Source organism: Arvicola amphibius, chromosome 3 (genome assembly GCF_903992535.2).
Source record: "Arvicola amphibius chromosome 3, mArvAmp1.2, whole genome shotgun sequence".
NCBI classification, from domain to species: Eukaryota; Metazoa; Chordata; class Mammalia; order Rodentia; family Cricetidae; genus Arvicola; species Arvicola amphibius.
Window position 1 is genome coordinate 106,487,338 of NC_052049.1, and position 23,587 is coordinate 106,510,924.

General features: G+C 36.6%; 1 protein-coding gene across 1 annotated transcript; it reads right to left on the bottom strand.

Moving 5' to 3' along the window:
* Positions 1 to 7,232: 7,232 nt before the first annotated feature.
* On the bottom strand, positions 7,233 to 14,246 carry LOC119809330 (olfactory receptor 8B3-like). Its single transcript, XM_042054708.1, has 2 exons — positions 14,229 to 14,246; positions 7,233 to 8,168 (listed from the first exon to the last, which is right to left on the bottom strand). Exons 1-2 carry the CDS (start codon positions 14,244 to 14,246, stop codon positions 7,233 to 7,235), a joined length of 954 nt encoding a protein of 317 aa, XP_041910642.1.
* Positions 14,247 to 23,587: the final 9,341 nt, after the last annotated feature.

Below are 23,587 nucleotides of genomic sequence, written 5' to 3' on the forward strand. Positions count from 1 at the left end.
GACTACTGTTTTTGTGGGTCTTGAAGCCGCCCCCCTCTAAGCTTTCTTAGTCTTTATGTGAAGGTTCTTGCCAAATGTTTGTGCGCCATAATCCAATGAATTTTAAATTCTATTGTGAGGTTTTGGTCTCTGTGTATTCACTGCATCAAAAAATGTACTATAACACTGTCCTTTTTCTATTTTATGAAAATTTTCTTACTTAATTGTTCATTAGAAATGGCCAATGTGCTATTCTGACATACTGGACTTATTAGATGTTTTGGACTAGAGGTATTTAGATGGTATCTTTTGCTTGATAGGTCTTTTTCTTTGCTTCCAATGTGTACCTAGAGTAGGAACCAGCAGCCTGAATCCAGATAAAGTGTGATGAATTTCATGGCTGGACCATTTCTCAACATCTCTACCTCTCAGGTGTTAGTATTTCCACATTGACCTGTGAAATATTCCCAGGTGTTTACAGGGATATCTGTAAATGACGAAACTCAAAACTCTACAACTTTCCTACTTTTTCTGAAATAGCTTAGGTGCTTAGCCATCCATACTTGCCACCCGATCTGAATGGTAAGGAGAGAGATTTCAAAGGGAGATCACTAACAATCTCCATATCCAGGTCTTGGCTTATAGCTTCATATTTCTCAGTAGTCATTGGAGCCTGTTGTCTTAGTAGTTTTCTGCCTTTACAAGAAGTACTAAAATTATTGTTTATAGGTCTCTAGCGCTCTATGGCTTGAATAACCTAGTCTAGTATTTCTGTGAGTGGAACTCACAGTGTTTTGTCTTGATCCTTGTATGAGTTCTTCATTGTCAGAATCTAAGAATTTGTGTATTTTGTCTCCAGCTCATCTGCATGATGTCTAGAAATTCCACCAATCAGTTTGTCTTATCAATCAACTTGAAAATGATAAAAACAATAGTGACTGCTTCATAGGTTATTAAAAATGAATAAAACTGAAATATAAACTTTGATCCTCAATCTTACATATGGAAAACACTAATTCTAATGTCCCATATCACAGGATTTGGGGCTGATGACTCACATAAATGAAAATTGCAAAGATACTGAATCTATCAGCCAAGGTGTCAGTGCATTTACTTGATGATTTAGAGTTTAAAATATTTATATTTTCAAATATTAACTTGACTACTATATATTTTACTAGAGGAAATTCATAGATAAAAGAAAAAATAGAACTTAGGACAGATATTTCAAATTCTCCAAGCCCCAGATCTTTTTTAACAAATGAAAATAAGTCTGTCTTCCTAAAAGACTTATTAGTATCACTTATTTAAGTATTTATTAAAGCCCATATAAATAGAATTTTATTTCTAAAAAACAGTATTGCACTAACTTTGAGGTAAGTACCTTTTCTCTTCATGACCTTTTTACCAGTCCATGTTAACTGATAATTCTCTTATGAAAAAATCTGTGTCTAATGTTCTTCATGTCATTGTTGCAGATGCTTCTCATTTGGTATTGGAGAAGGAGCCTTCACCAATTTAATCAAAAGCATTCCCCGGGTGTCAGGTAGCACTGCAGAGTTTATCACAGGCAGGAACAGGATGCAGACCAAGGTGAGAGTAGGCTGAGTGTCCAGACTGATTATAGGAAAGATGGGAGACAGCTGCAAAGTCACATTATCCACTCTCATGGAGGACACGCTGTCATGACTCTCAGGCCACATACTCAGTGAGGCTACTGGATACTTTGTTTTAAACCATTTTCTTTCAATATCTAAAGACTGGCATCTGACTGTGGCACCTCAAAATCCAGAGAGAAGATAAATAAAGAAGTTTTGACTTTTGTTTTCAAAACTAGAGAGAAAGAAAGTGAAAGCTTTGATGGCTCTGTCTGAGACTGTAGTCTATATTCTCAGCAGATCAGGTGGAAATCCATTATCCATGTAAAAGACACAAAAGAAAAAATCGGTGTGTGTATGTGTGTGTGTGTCTGTGTGTGTCTGCATGTGTGTCTGTGTGTGTGATAGACTCACAGGCATAATGAGTTCACATATATTTATTAGTATACAAAAATCCAAGACATCTCTGATCATATTTCTCAGCTACTCTTTACATGTTGTTCATATCCCTTCTTTAACTCTTGTTTGCAGAAGTTTCCTTCCTTAAGTATTGCCCTTTTTATGCCTACATTTTACATTTACTCCAGCAGGCCATAGACAGGGTAGATATTAGGGTGATCCATCCCAAGATTAAGGATATGAATCTGGATGGTAGCTGAACTGGTTGTTCCAGGACAGCCTCACCAGGTGAGGGGCAGAGCCAGGTCCCCTTGGCCCATGCCATCAGCAACGGCATTCCCATACCTCTGGTGAGGAATGGGGCCATTTCTCTCAAGTGTCAGAGGCACGACACCTTTCCTATGGCCTGCTGGAGTGTGTGAAAGGACTGGTCCTGTTGAACAATATCCACAGGATCTCCAGGACAAGGGGCAACAGAAGGATATCCAAGAGGAGTTTTAGTGCAGGTTCAGTGATGATTGGGTGCCTGACCAATGACTCACTTCAATGAACATTTTGGGGATGACACACCATAGCTCCCAGTGTCACTATGATGAATAGAGGAATTGGAAAGACAGAGAAGCAAGGTGAGTTTTGTTTATTTAATTGTTTTGTTTTAATTAATTTTGGGTGAGAATGTGGCAGTGGTGAGGAGAAGATATGGATGGCCTTGGGGTGAGTGGATTGGAGTTCATGATATGAAATTTCCAAAGAATCAATAAAGAATTATATTTTTAAAAAGATTAAAAATGCCACTAGGATGTGATAGGGATAGCACTAATTCTATGGATGGATTTGGTCCATCCATATTATGACACCATAATAGTAGTAAGTTTTCTGACCAACTAAGAATGATATCTAATTAATTTCTTTAGGCATTGTTTTGTGGTTTTCCTCTACAAACTTTTTAGACTCTTGGTTAATTTTTCAGTATTTACTTGTGTGTGTGTGTGTGTGTGTGTGTGTGTGTGCGTGTGTGTGTGTGTGTGTGTGTGTGTGTGGTATATGCTTACTCTGTTGGGTGTATGTTATATGATATTATGGTTGGGGTCTGACAAATAAAACTTGCATAGAAGGCAAGAGTTAGCCACTAGTTAACCATACAGCTAATAGTGGTGACTCATGCCTTTTATCCCAACACTTTGTGCTCATGCCTTTAATCCCAGTAATTGGGAGGTGGAGAAAGGAAGTGATAAGGTGGGAGAGATAATCTCAGCCTTTAAGGACTGGAGAATGAGAGAGGAAGTAATTAACTGGTGACTGTTCCTCATTCTTTGAATATTGAGTTGTTTTTTTGTTAACCTTGTATCTGAGTCCTGGTTTTTATTGTCTATGAATAATTAGATTAATGCTTCTACGTGGATGGACAAGTGTAAGCAGGCACATATGTGTTCAAGAGCTTGTTGATCTGTACTTGAATGACTTTGAAAGCAAAATATCGGTATCAACCATGGCATGTCTAAGCTATGAGCAAAAGATGTTCTTGTGTATCAACTTATACATCAATTTCTTTTAGCAATGTCATGCATTCATCATTGCACAAATCTTTGAGGTCATCGAGTATGAATAGAAGAATAACTCTCCAGTATAATATTACTTGGAATTTATGGTTTCTATAATTATTAATTTTCGTTTTAAATATTAATTGTTAGCAAGTAGAAATGAAAATTAATGTGCTGGGAATGCAGTTCAGTGGTAAAATACTCACAAGCACAAGTGAAGCCTTTGGTTTGACTTTAACCTTCAATCATAGTAATTCTTCTAAGAAGCATTTGAAGAATTTAATTAAGAGAAGACTTTGTTTAGATAACAGAACTGCTTAAAATAAAGTTCCAGATATGGAGAAAATATACTATTCTTATGCAGTATTAAAATAAAATAATTTTTTGCACTTAAAATTCTATTTAACTATAATGAACATTTTCTTCCATCCTTTAATATAAATAAGTGAAAATTACCCCTTAGATGTGGTAAACCAGTTGTCTCTGTTCGAGACAAGTATAAATTGCTCTATAGTTTTATATTGCCTTTGTAGGTTTGCTTCCATGAGATCCATTTTGTAACATAAATGTTAATTACATACAGTTAGTACAATATGCTTGTTAACTATTCATATAAATAATATCCAATCGTAGTTTTGTAACACATTTAACACATTTATATTAAGAGCATATAAATATTTATATGTTTATATAAAGCATGCAGTAAAGAATATTTTGATGAAATTGAAAGTCTTAATGGTCATGTGTTTATATAAATAAATTATGGCTAACGCTCCTGAGCCAATATTCTTCCTTAGGGCTTTGTTTGGTACTCAGGTTATACCCCAAGGGTTAACACATTAAGCAAGTATTCAGCATCGACAATTTTCCCAAGCTTTTTTTTTCTATAGGGGTTTGCTAAATTACCTGTCTTGGTCTTGATCTACTGAGAGCTTACTTCATCAAAATAGATCCACATATGGACTAATGATTATTCTATATACCAATCACTTATCCTGACTATGTTGAAGTAACTTCTTTGCTTCCCTTACAGCAACAAGACCCTAGTGAAGCCTTATTATCATATTGTTCTAGTGAGAACAAGGAAATAGTGGAAAGTGGACAATCTTGTGTTATAATGGTGTTTATTTGTATTGACCTGTTCTTGGAACTCTCACTGCAACAAACACTTCTGCAGAAGTGGACACAGTGATCTCTGTCTGATGTCATAAGCATTTGGAAAACTGATATGTTTTATTTCTGTTCATAATGTTACAATCTTATGTTAAACGGAATCATTTTCATTAGACAGAAAGAGATTTATCTTTTAAAAATTCACAGAATTCCACTGTCCTCCAACATACTTTGAAGGACAGACTGTATCCAGAATGAAAGGTCTTTCAATATTATTGTAATTTTTCATTTTTGTTGAATAATTTAAAATGACTATTGAATATAAATACTTTTCTACTCACATGATGGAGGAGAGTTATCTGTCTATGTTATTTTCATTGGTTAATTAATAAAGAAAACTGCCTTGGCCCTTTAAGAGACAGAAAATTAGGTAGGCGGAATAGACAGAACAAAATTGTGGGAAAAAGGAAACAGAGTAGGGGAGATGCTTCAGGCAGTCCCCATAGTGAGTCTCCATGATTCTCCTCTCTGAAATGGACGCAGGTTAAGATCTCTCCTGGTAAGCCACACCTCGTGGTGCTACACGGATTACTAAATATGGGTTAAAGGAAGATGTGAGAATTAGCCAATAAGAGGCTGAAACTATGGGCCAGGCAGTATTTTAAAAGAATACAGTTTCTGTGTAATTATTTAGGGTAAAGCTAGCCGGGTGGCGGGACACAGCCCCGCCCTTCCTTCTACACTCACATATATTCTCAGGAGAAAAAGATCAGATATTTAAAGAGTACATGTTATTAAAGTCTTTGTCCTCTATACATTTATTGTGGCAACACAGTTCATTTTGGTAATATTTAGTTCATTTTGCAAAGAAATTTCATATAGTAATCCATATGAAATTCAAGTATAATGGAATGATTTACTTGTATCATAATTTTCCTATGGGTTTAACTTTTCTTTATTGTCTATTAGCTTACATTTTTAACCTATCCAGAGAGATAGTTCAGTCCTCATAATATTTTCAGGAGGTTCCAGAAAAACTTAAAGAAACCATAGAAAGAAGCATTGATTGCCTGCTCTGCACTGTGTGAAGATTTCTTCCTAACTAGTGTCTCAATGACCACTTGCTCTTTATTCCTTGACTTAGCTGTCTTCACTCTGTTTGGACTGAGCAAATATAACCTGTTATCAGTTCCCAAAAAAAGCAGTCTTTATCATTCAAAACACTATTACTTGACAGTTGCTGTTGGTGTTAAGGATAATGTGAGATTGATAAAGCAAGGGAAATATTTGGAATGCTCTACAGAAGAAAGTTAAGATTTATGATTTTCAGAACGCCTCAGTGAGGATTAGAGGGCTTTTATTTACTCACTGTCTCCTTGTTTCCTCATTAATGACTTCTGTTGTTACCCTATATGCCTCTGATATTTCATGAATGACTAGGAACTTAAAACATTCAAATTATTGCATTTGGTAGATGCGCTCAACTCCCTACTTGTAAAATAATGAAACAAAAATCCAAGCAACCCAGGGAGAAGAAAATAAACAAATCACAAGGAATAATCCTGAATAAAGTGACCACTGAAACAGTTCTAAATTCAGATCTTTGCTACAGATCATTATAAAGATTTAAATCTATAATATATACGTATGTTCATATTTCCATAATAATAATAACATGTGCAAAAGGTATGTGAATTAGTGAATTAATAACATGCTTGCAACCTGAAACAATTAGGATATTCTACAGTTTTAATTAAGCTGTTGATTATGAACAAATAAAATCTGTCACACTGGCATTTGAAAGAATTATGTTACTTTCCATTGGAGATGTAAAGAAAAGAACAGAAGCAGATGTTTGAATTACACATTTAAAGTTATAACTTCAAAATGAGAAACGCACATATCATGGAAAGTGCCATTTAATTACTTGGCCATTTGAAGAAGAACTTTAGAGAATAAAAGAAAAAAAAGGTTCGTAATGAATGGGGAACAGTGTGTAAGTGCTTTCTGTGGTATTTTAATTTTATTTAAAAGTTTTTTTTTTCATTTTATATACCAACCTCAACTCAATATTCAGTGGCATTATTTTTATATAAGAAAGAGAATTGAACCGGGCAGTGGTGGCGCACGCCTTTAATCCCAGCACTCGGGAGGCAGAGGCAGGCGGATCTCTGTGAGTTCGAGACCAGCCTGGTCTACAAGAGCTAGTTCCAGGACAGGCTCTAAAAAGCTGCAGAGAAACCCTGTCTCGAAAAAACCAAAAAAAAAAAAAAAAATCAGAGAAGAAAGAGAATTGAAAATGGTGAAATGACAATAAAAATAAAGAAGCAAACTCTGGAAATATTAATAATATATCTAGAGATTTAAATAACTTTTTATGAAAGAAAAGAGAACAGATTAGCTTTCATAGCTGCACCAATTGTTTCTGCCTGTTTAAAAACAAATAAAAACAAAACAACAGCAACAAAAAATAAATAAAAATAAAAAGCAGAATAATTTCTAGGAACTAATTACAGAGGTAAAGCCATCTGCTAAAATATTGCTCATACATAGAAATTATTTCTGTTCCTTAAATAAGAGGCATAAAGACAACCATGTACAATCAAAAGTTCCTGCTTCTAAGGCTGTTCATCAGGGCAACTTTAATATCTTTGTTCCTCAAGCTGTAGATTAAGGGATTCATCATGGGAACCACATGAGTGTAAAGGACAGAAGAGATTTTTCCTTCATTCATAGACCCAGTTGAGGGTTTAAAATACACAAGTGCACCTGACCCAAAGAACAGAGAAACAGCAATGATGTGAGAGCTGCAGGTGCTGAAGGCTTTGGACCTTCCCTCCGAGGAACGGATGTGGAAGATGCTGTAGAGGATGAAACCATAGGAGATAAAGATAGTTGACGTAGGAACAATGACATGGATGCTCCCAACAACAAGAATTATAAACTCATTTGCATATGTGCTCGTGCAGGAGAGCTGGAGCAAAGGAGGAATATCACAGAAGTAGTGGTTGATGGTGTTTGCGCCACAGAAGGTCAGTCTCAGCAAGCATGCAGTGTGAGCTATAGCAGTAGAAAATGCAATAAAGTAGGAACCAAACATAAGGTTCAAACATAGTTTAGGAGACATGACAACATTATACAAGAGTGGATTACAGATGGCTATGTAGCGATCATAGGCCATAGAAGTCAACACATAAAACTCAGAAACAGCAAAGAAGCAAAAGAAAAAGGCTTGAGTCATACATTCCTTGTAAGAAATTACATTCTTCCTTAATACAAAGTTCATTAGCATTTGGGGAGTGAACACAGAACAATAGCAAAGGTCTATAAAAGACAAGTTAAAAAGAAAAAAGTACATAGGCGTGTGGAGGTGAGAATTCAGCACATTCAGAATTATCAAACACAAATTTCCCAATACAGTGACCAGATACATTGCTAGAAACATAAAGAACAAGGGCATTTGTAGTTCAGGCTGGTCTGTTAATCCTATGAGAATGAATTCAGTCACTAAAGAGACATTTACTCTGTTTATTTTTCTCTATGAGAATCTGTGGACAGAGAAATAGACCTACATTAGAAGATGACTTTTACTTGTCATGGGTCATTTACACCTGTGAGTTGTAAGTAGGGTGTAAGTAGTCCAGATTAATCATATAGAATCAGCTGTTGTAGCCACAAAATATTATCTTAAGTCAGAAGTACACTGGTACCAAATTTTAGTATTATTTATGAAAAAGCAAGAAGAATATTCTGATAAGCATTCAACCTTCTCCCATCTCCTGTCTTCCTACACTAGAGCCCTCCATACAACCTTAAAATTGGGAATAGATGCCTGGACAGCACAGTGCTGGTTTCTACTGCAGATTCACTTTTGCTGTGCTATGAATGAAAAACTTGTGCCTAATCTAAAAACAAAAGGAAAAGAGAGAGTCACGGGGAAAATAATTCTTGTCCCCTTGTCACAGAGTCATGAATCTGGAAGATTTAAGTTTTGACCATGTAAGTTATCTCCAGTGGAGGTGCTGTAACCCCATGGCCATTGCCTTGTAACCCTCTCTGATCCATCTGAATGCTTTCTTCTGCAGGTTTTACTTGAGGCTCATTTCGTATAAGAAAAGGAAGACACTTGCTGAAGCCCAGCATATGTTGTGAGATATAAAGCAAGTGGATTTGGAAGAAGGAGGAGTGGATAGTATCTCAGAGAAGTTGAGGGTCACGAAATGGTAATCAGATTATACTATATGAGAAAATCTTTTTAATAAAACAAAAATTAAAAAAATCTAATATTTATTTATAAAAAAGACAGAGGGGCCGGGCGGTAGTGGCGCACGCCTTTAATCCCAGCACTCGGGAGGCAGAGGCAGGCAGATCTCTGAGTTCGAGGCCAGCCTGGTCTACAAAGGCTAGTTCCAGGACAGGCTCTAGAAACTACAGGGAAACCCAGTCTCAAAAAAACAAAAACAAAACAAAACAAAACAAATCAAAACAACAACAACAAAAAAACCAGAGGGAAGAAGTACGGATATTAGTAAACCTTGAACTCCAAACTCACAGTTTTCTGTCCATTCCTTAGATCAGTCCTATTTCTCCATTTTCCTCTTTATCTGGATAAATATTTCAGATTGAAAAGTTTCAGATATTTCAATTTAAAGAAGATATACACAAGACTTAATTCTCTTGAACCAATTTCTGAATCACAGAACATTATTTGTTATTAAGGCTTAGAGTCTTTTTTGGAAGCAGAGAAAGTGCCTTTTCACTGCAGGATGTGTGTGTTTATAAGCAGGGCAGAAAAATATTCAGACTCTTCTTCAGAGGAGAGCATTTATATTGAATTAGGAATTGGGGAAATTGTGTTACATTCTTCATCATGATATTTATTTCCCAAGAGACTCACAATTATACTCATCCTTTCTATTCACTCTAGAGAGCATGCATCCCCCAGAGTAGATAGAGAGATAGATTTCTGCCTACCCAATTATCTTTGTTTCTGAAGGAAAATCTGAGTTTTGTGTTCCTGCTCTCTTGCTTCCAGAAGTTAAGTAAGAATTGTGCACAGATCTTGCTCCTGGCTTACTAAATTCTGTGTCTGAAAGTTGCAAACTGATATAGCAAGTCACCTCCAGTGCTGTGTTGCCAGAAACCTCACAGATGCTTTTTACCAAAGAGAAAAATATATTTCTGAACACCAAAATAAAATTTCTAGGAGACATGCGAGCATAAAAGGGGAAAATCTCAAGGGGCCTCAACCTCTGATGGAAAAATTTCTTCAGAGAATAAATAATAAACTCCAATTGGTGATCCAATATCATGTGATCAACTATAAGGTCATACAAAAAGTAACATTATATGGACAGAGAGGTTGTATTTATATATTTAAGAGCATATATGAATATGTGTAACAGTAGTTAAAGAAATAGAAATCCTGCACTTCAGAGAAAGCAAAGGGGTTGTAGGCAGGAAAGAGAATGTGGAAAAAGTATGTAACTGTATTTTAAATTATAAAAGTAAAAATATTTTAAAAATTAATAATAAATCTTAAAAGTTTTAATAAAATAAAGTAAAATATAGCTGCATTACTTTCCCAGTTCCCTCTCCTTACTCCAAGCAATCTCCAAACATTCCCATGCTTAACAACTAAATCCTCTAAATTAATGCTCCCCTTTTCTTTAATTTTGTATATATATAAGTATATAAATATATATATATAATTAAATAACATATATATATGTTATTTATTTTTGTACATACACTCATATATAGGCACAAATATGTAAATTCTGTCTAAGACAAACACCATGTTTTTCTTCCTTATTCTTGATAGATTTTATATGTATACATGCAAATATATGTATATATAACAAAAATGTAGAAAGAAAAGGCCTAATAAACATTGGGGTGCAGAGAATAAAAATGAGATGTGAAAAGATATGGAAGGAATTATGCTCAATGAGTCAGAGGTTTTTATGAATATTTTATGTCACATATTATTTAAAATGAGTATATACAATGACAATTCTGAAAATTAATAATGTTAGCCTCAAGTTATGTATTTAACAGTGCTACATGTACTTTTCACACATAAAAACTTTAAGTACTTTTATCAAATTTAAAACATTTAAAGTATTCAAAATAAGCTTTTCAATATTTGCTAAAATACAGAACTGCAAAAATGTTTCTGCTCTATTAGGAAGACTTCAGATGAACATTATATACATAGAAACACCTATAAATAGTATTCATTACAAATTTATGTAGCTCACACCATGCAATAAGAAGTACATTAATCAGGATGTAAAGCTTTTTATGTTCTAAGCTAGAAGATTCTATTTTGTCTTTGCAGAATCAATAAAACTGTGACACTTTAAATTGGCCTTTCTAGTAGGAGGTAAATTATATATAACAATGATGAAACAGACTGAGAGAAGGTTTATCTAATATGAATCATTCCAGACTTATTCTCATTTATTATTTGGATATAGATTGCTCCGTGGATTTTTACTGGGCAGTTTGGTTTTAGTTTATCCAACTGATACTGAATTGAATTTAGGAGAGAGGATATTACATATGTTGGACTTATTTCATTCTAAGGAATATCAAACCATGCTCCCATTCACATACACATTTGAATGAAATATTTTTAACAAAACCTAACCTGTTGTGGAATATAGTTTAAGAAGTGTTATATTTATGTTGTAAAATATTTGTTTAATCATGCAAAGATGTACTGCATTCTTTTATGACCCATTTATTTAACTCTGTAAAGCTGTGTTACTTTGCCTGTCCAAAACACATGATTAGTCTAATAAAGAGCTGAAAGGCCAATAGCTAGGTAGGAGAAAGGATAGTCAGCAATTGTCAAGCAGAGAGAATAAATAGAAGAAAAAGAGGAGAGGGAGGAGGATCTAGAAATGGAGGAAAGGAGAATTCTAGAGGCCAGTCAATCAGTCAGACATGGAATTGGAAGGAAAGAAAAGATATACAGAAATATAAGACAGGTCAAATCCCATAGGCAAAAGTTAGACTGCATTATTTAAGAAAAGATGGTCAGAAGTAAGCCAAGCAAAGGCAGGCATTCAAAAAAAAATAGAATCAGTCTCCATGTGATTATGTCATAGCTTGATGGAAGGCTTCCAAAGAATAAAGAGAAAAGCAAACAAACAAACAAAAAACCCCAAAAACATCTACACTGTATTGTCTTTAAAAGGTGTCTTTCTTGTCCAACTATAACTACACCCAGGTGATGTGGCACTCCCCTCTGTGTGTTGTTTGTATTGGTTAATGAATGAAGAAACTGCCTTGGTCTAGTTGATAGGGCAGAATTTAAGTAGGTGGGAAAGAGAGAACTTAATGCTTGGAGGAAGAGAGGTGGAGTAGGAGAGAGATGCCATGAAGCTGCCAAAGACAGACATGCCAAATCTTTCCTGGTAAGCTACTACCATGTGGCTATATATGGATTAATAGAAATGGGTTAAATCAAGATATGAGAGTTAACCAATAAGAGGCTAGAGATAATGGGCCAAGCAACGATTTAATTAATACAATTTCTGTGTGGTTATTTTGGGGCTATGCTAGCCGGGTGGCCCGGATAAACAAGCAAACCTTCCCCTGCAACAATTGGCACTCAACATGGGGCTTAAACCCACGACCTTGAGTTAAGAGTCTCATGCTCTATACTCCAAGAAATATTGCTGTTTTTAAATGGTCCACCACTAACCCCAAAAGGTGTACTTTTATACTCACTGGAAATTCTGCATGAGACTCTTCTAGGGTTGAAGGTTTATTACTGTTCCTTGTAGAAAATTTAATGATTTCAACTTAAATTATTCTATTTCATTTTAAATGTATGAACTCCTTTTTAAAATTTATGAAGCTCAGTAGATATTGAAGGTCCCTTACTAGTTTTAATGTGTAAAAGAAAATTAAGAGTTTTAAAATATTTTTATTAATTTTACATATGAAAATCACTTTCCCCTTCCTCTCCATTTTCCTCTCCTCCCACCTTCCCCTATTCAATCACAGATCTACTATTCATTAAGGGTAAGACCTCTGAATATGAAGTCAACAAAGCCTGGCATGCTTAGTTGAGGCAGAACCAAGACATCCTTCCTGCATAGAGGTGGAGCAAGGCATTGCACCATATAGAATGAGTGAGTGCAAAAAGTCAGTTTATGCACCATGGATAGATCCCTGCATCGGACTGAGCTGGGTAGTTTGGATGTGGACCATGGTTGTATAAACTGGTCTGTTTGTGGGACTCCTGGCAGTGGGACAATGCTCTATCCCTGATGCATGAACTGGGCTTTTGAGCTCATTCCATATTGTAGGATGCCTTGCTCAGCCTTGATGCAGGGGGAAAGGTCTTAGTGCTGCCCCAGCTGAATGTGCCAGGCTTTGTTGACTCCAGATGGGAAACCTTACTCTTTCTCAGGAGTGGATGAGGGGTGAGACTAGGGGAAAGTGGGAGTAGGCAGATTATGGCAGGGAGGGGGAATTGTGGTTGATATGTAAAATGAATAAAAAAATTTGGAAAAAAGCAGAATAAATGAATAAAGGAGAGTTAAGTTGACCAAATCAAAATACCACCATCTTAAACATGAAATCACAAAAACCTGTGAAGTTTCTGGGCTAACTGGCAGTCCTAGACATTTCATTTAATATAGATAGGCAGAAAGATGGATCAATAGCAATTACACAAGCAGATAGACAGATAACTAGATATGACGGTATAATTATATCAGTTTATTAATTTCTAGTAACCATCAAATCAACATTGAATTTCTCCATGATATCAATGTACATGTCCTTTCTGGTATAATTAAGCCAGCATCTGTACCCTTCTGAATCTGCCATCATGTAAGAAAGGTCAGTTTTGGTCAACCCTTCCACCATGTCAAGGTTTTTCTCAAGACAACTTGGTGAAATTTACTAGTTAGTTACAAGTAATTTTGTTGAATCATTAGAATTTACTATATAATACCACACCATCCTTGAAGAACTCTTATTATAATTAATAATTTCTAATTTGAAATCTCTCACCTACTGTTTTTGCCCAGTGACCTCATTAAGAGCTACTCACTCTAGGTTGAACAAAAACGGCAAAGGTAGAGGATGGTGAGGTGGCTCAACTGTTAAGAGCACTTACTGCTCTTCGAGAGGATCATGGTTAAATTTTTATTACCCGACTCAAGTGACTCACAATTTGCTATAACTCCAGATTCAGGGGATGCTGTGTGATATTCTGAAGTCTACCATCAACCTCCTGCACTTGTTCATAGACACACATTCACACACAAATATGAAAGGAAGTGAGAATGGCTGTGATTGGTTTGGAAGGAGATGAGGGAAGTGGAAAATGATATAATCCTAAACTAGAAAAATAAAATAAATATATGGCTATATGGCTGGGCAGTGGTGGTGCACGCCTTTAATCCCAGCACTTGGGAGGCAGAGGCAGGCAGATCTCTGAGTTCGAGGCCAGCCTGGTCTACAAGAGCTAGATCCAGGATAGGCTCTAGAAACTACAGGGAAACCCTGTCTCGAAAAACCAAAAAAAAATGGCTATACAATCACGAGAGTACAGTAGTGGCATGCATACCTTGGCAGTAACAAACATTTCTCTAATTTAACTTAAGGCCCACTCAACAAGATAGGAATTCTTGTTGAGTACTGGAAAATTATGCAACTACCCAGGGATAGTGAAGTCAAAGATCAAAAAGACCTACAACTACCACTTCAGTAAAATAGCACAATCCCTAATTACATTATAAATAACTTTTGTTATACCTACAGGTAAAGGCAGTCCTCACCCTTCATCAAGGAAACATTTCTTTGCAACAGATGGATAAGTGTACAGAAATCCACAACCAATCACTATGCGGAATTGTGGAGCAAAGTCCCTACAGATTCATCTACAGTACATCAGTCCCTACAGATTCATCTACAGTACATCAAACACACCTATATCATATAAGTATGAATGATCTAAAGAAAATTAAGCAAGCAGTAGTATCTTATCGCTTGCATTCACCATGTGTTACAGAGATGGTAAAGACATGGGCTTCCAACAATATGGATACACCACACGATTGGCTTTAATTAGTTCCAGTAGTCCTGGAAGATATTCTGCAAGTACTGTGAAAATGTTACTAGAGAGAAGAAGCAAAAATTTTAGAACAACAGGGAAGAGCAAAAGGATTTGAGGCTTCACAAGATCAAATTCTTGGTGAGAGCACAAGGTCAAGCTCTTTATAATGAACATATTTTGTCCCTGTGCCACACAGCAGCCTTAAATGCTTGGGACAGAATTCAAGAACCAAAAAAAAAAAGAGAGAAATGAATCATACTAGGGTTAAACAAGGTCAAAGATAACACTTTAGTGACCTTTTACAAAAATAAACTAAGGCTATACAAATAGGAGTAGCAGAACCAGAAAGTAGGGAATGACTTATTAAATCTCTGGCTTTTGAAAATGCAAACTTTTAATGCAAAACCTTTCTTGGTCCTTTAAAGCTTAGATCAGCACCCATGGGTGGATGGATTCTTTATACAATGGATATTGAGACACTTGAGTATAATATTGAGGCTTGTGTAGGAGAAACAATTTTCAAAAATATGAGAAGACATAAAAATGCCAAATGCTTTAATTGTGGTAGAATATGACATCTGAGAAGATATTGCACTGAAGGAATTCCTAGAAATAATGTCTCATTTTGAATGACAAAAATATATCTCAATCTTTTGTATTATATAGATGTGGCAAAGGCCGGCATTGAATCAATGAATGTAGATCAACAAAAGACAAACAAGGCAGCCAGAAACTATCAGAAGCTTCTTTAGGGGCTCTCACAGGCCCCCAGGTCAATTGTGGTAAAGTCATTCCCAGTCCCTGTTGAGGATGTCTCATCAAGAAAATTTAAAAATCCAGTGACTGCTATAACAGACCATACCATACTGTTCTGGATGATAAATTAAACATGGAGGATAAATAAAAATTCCAAAAGAAAATAAGATGTATATTTTGACAGACTTCTAAAAATTATCAAAGACCAAAGCTAAGAGTATATATAGTTAAAATTGTAATTGAGGGATTACTAGGCATGGGTGTGGATGTGACTATCTTTACCCCAGAATCCTGGCATGGAATTGGCCTCATTTGCCTCTTAAAGAAGCAGTTGTTCAATTCCTAGGAATTTGAACCCTATATTAAATTAAATAAAGTATGAGATGGGTTGAATGAATAGGGCCATAGGGACAGAGAGGAAGACCGATAACATATGTGGCTAATATCAGTGTGAAATAATGGGCTCATGACCTGATGCAGCAATGGAATATACAGATTAACATTCCTACAGACCCAGAAACTCTTATTTCTGGGAAATATCTTATACTGCAATCTAAAAAAAGGTCAACAGTCATTCAAGAACACAAAAACAACTAACAATGCTACAGAGGTAAAAACGGCCCTATCTTTAAAATAATAAACTTAGAAACAAATATGTGTTAAACAATGGCTTTTAATAGAAGAGAAACTGTAGGCTTTAGAATAGCTGGTACAGTAGCAATTTGATGATCATCGCTTTGAAGAATCAGCTAAGCCTGGGAATTTTCCTTATTTGTTAAAAAGAAATCTAGAACATGGAGAATGGTGACTGATTTAAGAGCTCTCAATAGGGTAATTTAACCTATGGGCCTTCTATAATCTGGAATTCCTCTGCCTTTCCTATTGCCTAAAGAATGGCCACTTATAGTTACTGATTTAAAAAAATCTTTCTATACTGTACCCTTACAAGGAAGGGACAGAGAAAAATTACATTCAAAATGCATACATATAATAATTCTCAGCCTACTAGGAGATATTAATGGACCATCCTCCCACAGGGAATGCTCAATTCCCCACTCTGTGCCAATATTTTGTAAGTCAGCCATTGGAAATAATATGTAAACAATTTACTAAATCTATAATTTACCATTAAATGGACGACATTTGCTATCTGATTCCAATGCAGATACCCTAGAAAAATGTTGAAGAAGTAAAGAAAGATTTGCCTAAATGGGGATTACCAATTGCTCCTAAAAATACAAAGAGAAGATTCTATCAATTGCCTAGGTTATAAAATAAGTTTACAGAAAATTAGAACACAAAAAGTTCAAATTAGGACAGATAGATTGTGAAATCTTAATGACATTCCAAGTTACTAGGAGACATTTCCAATCTATGATTCAATTTGGAGTAAAACCTGATCGAATAATTCTTTTAAACAAATCCTTAGATGGTGGCAAAGACTTAAATATTCCTAGGAAATTAACAACTAAATCTGAGAAATAATTAACTTTGGCTGAAGAGACATTCCAAGAGGCACATGTAGATCAGGTGGATCCAAATCTTATTTGCATTCTAGTCATAATGTCTTATAGAATTTTCACTACAGGGATTTTAATTCAGATGGGAGGTATTATCCTAGAATGGATCTTTTTACCACATAAACTGAGTAAAAAATTAAATGCTTATGTGGAAAAGGTCTCTGAATTAATTATAAAGGGAAAATTGAGACTTTGTCAACTAGTAGAAATAGACCCAACAGATGTTATAGTGCTTTTTTACTTCTAATTAAATTAAAAAGTATGGGAAGACAATGAACCCTGGCAAAGAGCTTATGCTAATTGTGTAGGAGAGATTAATAGCAATTATCCCAAAAGCAATAAAATTAACCTTTTAAAGAGACATACTTGAATCCTTCTTTTCATTGTACTTGACACAACAATAAATATAGCCTATACAATCTATATTGATTCAAATAAATCAGGAAAGGCAGGCTAAAAATAAAATGATTTAAGTAAGGTGAAACTAAGCCCTTACTGATAATTCTATCCAAAAGTCAGAATTATATGCTATTTTATGGTACTAAGTTATTTTAAATAACCTCTTGATATAGTTATTGATTTGTAATATGCAGAAAGTATTTTCTTGCATATTAAAACCATATAATTTGCCCTTTTGTCCTGGCAGCATCCCTGGGCTACCTGGAATCCCTGATCCTGTGCCCTGGAATTCCATCTGGACTGGTGAGTGAGTGCAGACCCTGGGGCAACCTGCCCTGGAAGAGTGCACAGACCCCCTCCCCCAGCTCCCTCTGCAGGCTTGTCTTTGTTTCTCAAGTCACTGCCTCTCCTAAGCTTTCCCTAATGTTTTCAGGTGTCCTGCTCCTGTACTAAGGCCATCCACCCAAAGGGGTCAGACTCTGGCCTCCAGGCAGGTCTGAGGATTCCTGCAAGGGAGTGTAGACACCTTCAGATTGTGCTGCCAGGTTCGCTGTGTGATATTCCCTCCCGCCCTGCCCTGCCCCCAACTTGGCCCTTTTGTCCTGGCAGCGTCCCTGGGCTGCCTGGAATCCCTGATCCTGTGCCCTGGAATTCCATCTGGACTGGTGAGTGAATGCGGACCCTGCAGCAACCTGCCCTGGAAGAGAGCACAGACCCCCTCCCCCCAGCTCCCTCTGCAGGCTTGTCTTTGTTTCTCAAGTCCCTGCCTCTCCCAAGCTTCCCTAGTGTTTTCAGGTGTCCTGCTCCTGTACTAAGGCCATCCATCCAAAGGGGTCAGACTCTGGCCTCCAGGCAGGTCTGAGGATTCCTGCAAGGGACTGCGGGCTTCTTCAGATTGTGACGCAAGGAATACGTCCTCCTCTGGCACTGGGGAGATCCAACCAGATTCAGTCACAGTAAAGATTGGTCTAGGACACCAAGCACCTCCTGGCTCCATTTGAAGGAAGAGATGGGCAGGCACCAATGCAAGAACTCCTCCAACAACATGAAAGGCAACATGACATCACCATAATCCAGACATCCCGAAACAACAAGAATTGAATACCCAACCCCAGAAGATATAGAAGAAACCGACCTTAAACAGTACTTTATGAAAATAATAGAGGACCTTAAACAGGAGGTAAAAAAATTGCCATAAAGAAATGGAGATGACAAACAAAAAGGTAGATGAAATAAATAAAATCCTCAAAGATACCCAAGAAAAACAAGAAAAAGCAATCAAACTGGTAAGGGAAACAGTACAAGACCTGATAAATGAAATGGAGGTAATGAAGAAAACACCATCTGAGGGAAGACTGGAAATGGAAACTCTGAGTAAATGAACAGAAATTTCAGAGACAAGTATTTCCAACCAAATACAAGAGATGGAAGAAAGAATCTCGGACTCTGAAGATACTATAGAGGAAATAAACTCACAGATTAAAGAATTAAAAAAATCTAACAAATTCTTGACACAAGATATCCAGGAAATCTGGGAGACCATGAAAAGACCAAATCTAAGAATAATTGGGGTAGAAGAAGGAGAAGAATTACAACTCAAAGGCCCAGAAAACATATTCAACAAAATTATAGAAGAAAACTTCCCCAACCTAAAGAAGGATGTTCCTATGAAGGTACAAGAAGCCTACAGAACACCAAATAGACTGGATCAAAAGAAAGCATCCCCATGCTATATAATAATCAAAACACAAAACATACAGAATAAAGAACAGATATTAAGAGCTGCAAAGGAAAAAGGTCAAGTAACATATAAAGGGAAACCTATCAGAATTACACCTGATTTCTCAATGGAAACCATGAAAGCCAAAAGAGCTTAGATAGATGTGCTACAGACACTAAGGGAACATGGATGCAAGCCTAGACTACTATACCCAGCAAAGCTTGCATTCACCATCGATGGAGAAAACAAGATATTCCAGGACAAAAACAGATTTAAACAATACTTAGCCACAAATCCAGCCTTGCAGAAAGTAAGAGAAGGAAAATCACAAACCAAGGAGTCCAACAACGCCCACAACAACTCAGGCATCTAGCGACCCTTCACCAGCACAACTAGAAGAAGGGAAACACACAAACTCTACTACAAAATAATGACCGGAGTTAACAACCACTGGTCATTAATATCACTTAATATCAATGGACTCAATTCACCTATAAAAAGGCACAGGCTAAGAGATTGTATACGAAAACAGGATCCAACATTCTGCTGTTTACATGAAACACACCTCAACCACAATGACAGACACCTACTCAGAGTAAAGGGTTGGGAAAAGGTTTATCAAGCAAATGGACCTAAGAAACAAGCCAGTGTGGCCATACTAATTTCTAACAAACTTGACTTCAAACTAAAATCAATCAGAAGAGATGGAAAGGGACACTTTATACTCATAACAGGAAAAATCCTTCAGAATGAAGTCTCAATCCTGAATATCTATGCCCCTAATATAAAAGCTCTCACTTATGTAAAAGAAACACTTCTAGAACTCAAGGCAGCCATCAAACCAAACACACATTTATAGTTGGAGACTTCAACACTCCTCTCTCACCAACGGACAGGACAAACAGACAGAAACCTAACAGAGAATTGAAAGACTTAATGAAGTAATGAACCAAATGGATATAACAGACATCTATAGAACATTCCACCCAAACAGGAAAGAATATACCTTCTTCTCTGCGGCTCATGAAACCTTTTCGAAAATTGACCATATACTTGGTAACAAAGCAAATTTCCACAGTTACAAAAACATATTAGTAACCACCTGTGTCTTATCGGATCACCATGGATTAAAATTAGAAATCAACAACAATGCTACCCATAGAAAGCCCACAAATGCATGGAAACTGAACAGCCAACTACTGAACCACACCTGGGTCAAGGGAGAAATAAAGAAAGAAATTAAAGTCTTTCTTGAATTTAATGAAAATAAAGACACAACATACTGAAACCTATGGGACACAATGAAAGCAGTGCTAAGAAGAAAGTTCATAGCACTAAATGCCCACTTAAAGAAAACAGAGAAAGCACTCATTGGTGACTTAACAGCACACCTGAAACTCTGGGGAAAAAAAGAAGCAGAGTCACCTAGGAGAAGTAGAAGACTGGAAATAGTCAAACTGAGGGCAGAAATCAACAAAATAGAAACACAGAAAACAATCCAAAGAATCAATGAAACAAAAAGCTGGTTCTTGGAGAAAATCAACAAGATTGACAAACCCTTAGCCAAACTAATCAAACGGCAGAGAGAGAACTGGCAAATTAATAAGATCAGAAATGAAAAGGGGGACAAAACCACAGACACAGAGGAAATTGAGAGAATCATTAGATCTTACTACAAAAGCCTGTATGCCACAAAATTGGAAAATGTAAAAGAAATGGACACTTTTTTAGATAAATACCATATACCAAAGTTAAACCAGGACCAGGTAAGTGCTCTAAATAGTCCTGTTAGTCGCGAAGAATTAGAAACTGTTATCAGAATCCTCCCTACCAAAAAAAGCCCAGGACCAGATAGTTTCAATGCAGAATTCTACCAGAACTTCCAAGAAGACCTAAAACCTATACTCCTTAAGATATTTCATAATATAGAAACACAAGAGTCACTGCCAAATTCCTTCTATGAAGCTACAGTTACCCTGTTACCTAAACCACACAAAGACTCAACCAAGAAAGACAATTACAGGCCAATCTCACTCATGAACATTGACACAAAAATTCTCAATAAAATACTGGCAAACCGAATCCAAGAACATATTAGAAAAATTATCCATTATGATCAAGTAGGCTTCATGCCAGAGATGCAGGGCTGGTTCAACATACGAAAATCTATCAATGTAATCCATCATATAAATAAACTGAAGGAAAAAAAACGATATGGTCATCTCATTAGATGCTGAAAAAGCATTTGACAAAATTCAGCATCCTTTTATGATAAAGGTCTTGGAGAGATTAGGGATACAAGGGTCATTCCTAAATATAATAAAAGATACTTACACCAAGCCGACAATTAACATCAAATTAAACGGAGAGAAACTCAAGGCTATCCCAGTAAATTCAGGAACACGACAAGGCTGTCCACTCTCTCCATATCTATTCAATATTGTGCTTGAAGTTCTAGCAATTGCAATAAGACAACGTAAGGGAATCAAGAGGATTCGATTTGGAAAGGAAGAAGTTAAACTTTCGTTATTTGCAGATGATATGATAGTGTACATAAGCGACCCCAAAAACTCCACCAAAGAACTCCTACAACTGATAAACTCCTTTAGTTACATGGCAGGCTACAAGATCAACTCGAAAAAATCAGTCGCCCTCCTACACACAAAGGATAAGGAAGTAGAGAGGGAAATCAGAGAAGTATCACCTTTCACAATAGCCACAAATAGCATAAGATATCTGGGAGTATCTCTAACCAAGGAAGGGAAGGATTTATTTGACAAGAACTTTAAGTCTTTGAAGAAAGAAATTGAGGAGGATACCAGAAAATGGAAGGACCTCCCCTGCTCATGGATTGGGAGGATCAACATAGTAAAAATGGCAATTCTACAAAAAGCAAGCTGTAGATTCAATGCATTCCCCGTCAAGGTCCCATCAAAATTCTTCACAGATCTTGAGAGGACAATAATCAATTTTATATGGAAAAACAAGAAACCCAGGATAGCCAAAAAATCTTATACAATAAAGGGACTTCTAGAGGCATTACCATCCCTGACTTCAAACTCTATTACAGAGCTACATTATTGAAAACAGCTTGGTATTGGCATAAAAACAGAGAAGTTGACCAATGGAATCGTATAGAAGACCCGGATCTTAAACCACAAACCTAGGAACACCTGATTTTTGATAAAGGAGCCAAAAGTACACAATGGAAGAAAGAGGGCATCTTCAACAAATGGTGCTGCCATAACTGGATGTCAACCTGTAGAAAAATGAAAGTAGATCCATATCTATCACCATGCACAAAACTCAAGTCCAAATGGATTAAAGACCTCAATATTAATCTGAACACACTGAGCTTGATAGAGGAGAAAGTGGGAAGTACTCTACAACAAATGGGCACAAAAGACTGTTTCCTACGCATAACCCCAGCTTCACAGACATTAAGGGCAACATTGAATAAATGGGACCGCCTGAAGCTGAGCAGCTTCTGTAAAACAAAGGACATTGTCACTAAGACACAAAAGCAGCCTACTGACTGGGAAAACATCTTCACCAACCCTGCAACTGACAAAGGTCTGATCTCTAAAATATATAAGGAACTCAAGAGACTAGACTTTAAAATGCCAATTAACCCAATTACAAAATGGGGCGCTGAACTGAACAGAGAATTCTCAACAGAAGAAGTTCAAATGGCCAAAAGACACTTAAGGTCATGCTCAACCTCCCTAGCTATCAGGGAAATGCAAATCAAAACAACTTTGAGATATCATCTTACATCTGTCAGATTGGCTAAAATCCAAAACACCAACGATAACCTTTGCTGGAGAGGTTGTGGGGTAAGCGGTACACTCATCCATTGCTGGTGGGAATGCACACTTGTGCAACCACTTTGGAAAGCAGTGTGGAGGTTTCTCAGGAAATTCGTGATCAACCTACCCCAGGACCCAGCAATTCCACTATTGGGAATTTACCCAAGAGATGCCCAATCATACTATAAAAGCATTTGCTCATCTATGTTCATAGCAGCATTATTTGTAATAACCAGATCCTGGAAACAACCTAGATGCCCTTCAGTGGAAGAATGGATGAAGAAACTGTGGAATATATACATGCTAGAATACTACTCAGAGGTAAAAACAATGACATCTTGAATTTTGCATGCAAATGGATGGAAATAGAAAATACTATTCTGAGTGGGGTAACCCAGACCCAAAAAGATGAACATGGGATGTAATCACTCATAATCAGTTTCTAGCCATAATTAAAGGACATCGAGCCTATAATTTGGGATCCTTGAGAAGATAATAAGAAGGTGAACTCCCAAAAAAAGATATAGTAATCCTCCTGGATATTGGAAGTAGACACAATCGCCAGGCAAAAACTGGGATCTTGAGGGTTGGGCAAGACTGGGCCAAGGGAAGATGGGGAGAGAAAAGCGTGAAGGGGAGAATGGGGGGAGCTCGGAGGAATGGGAT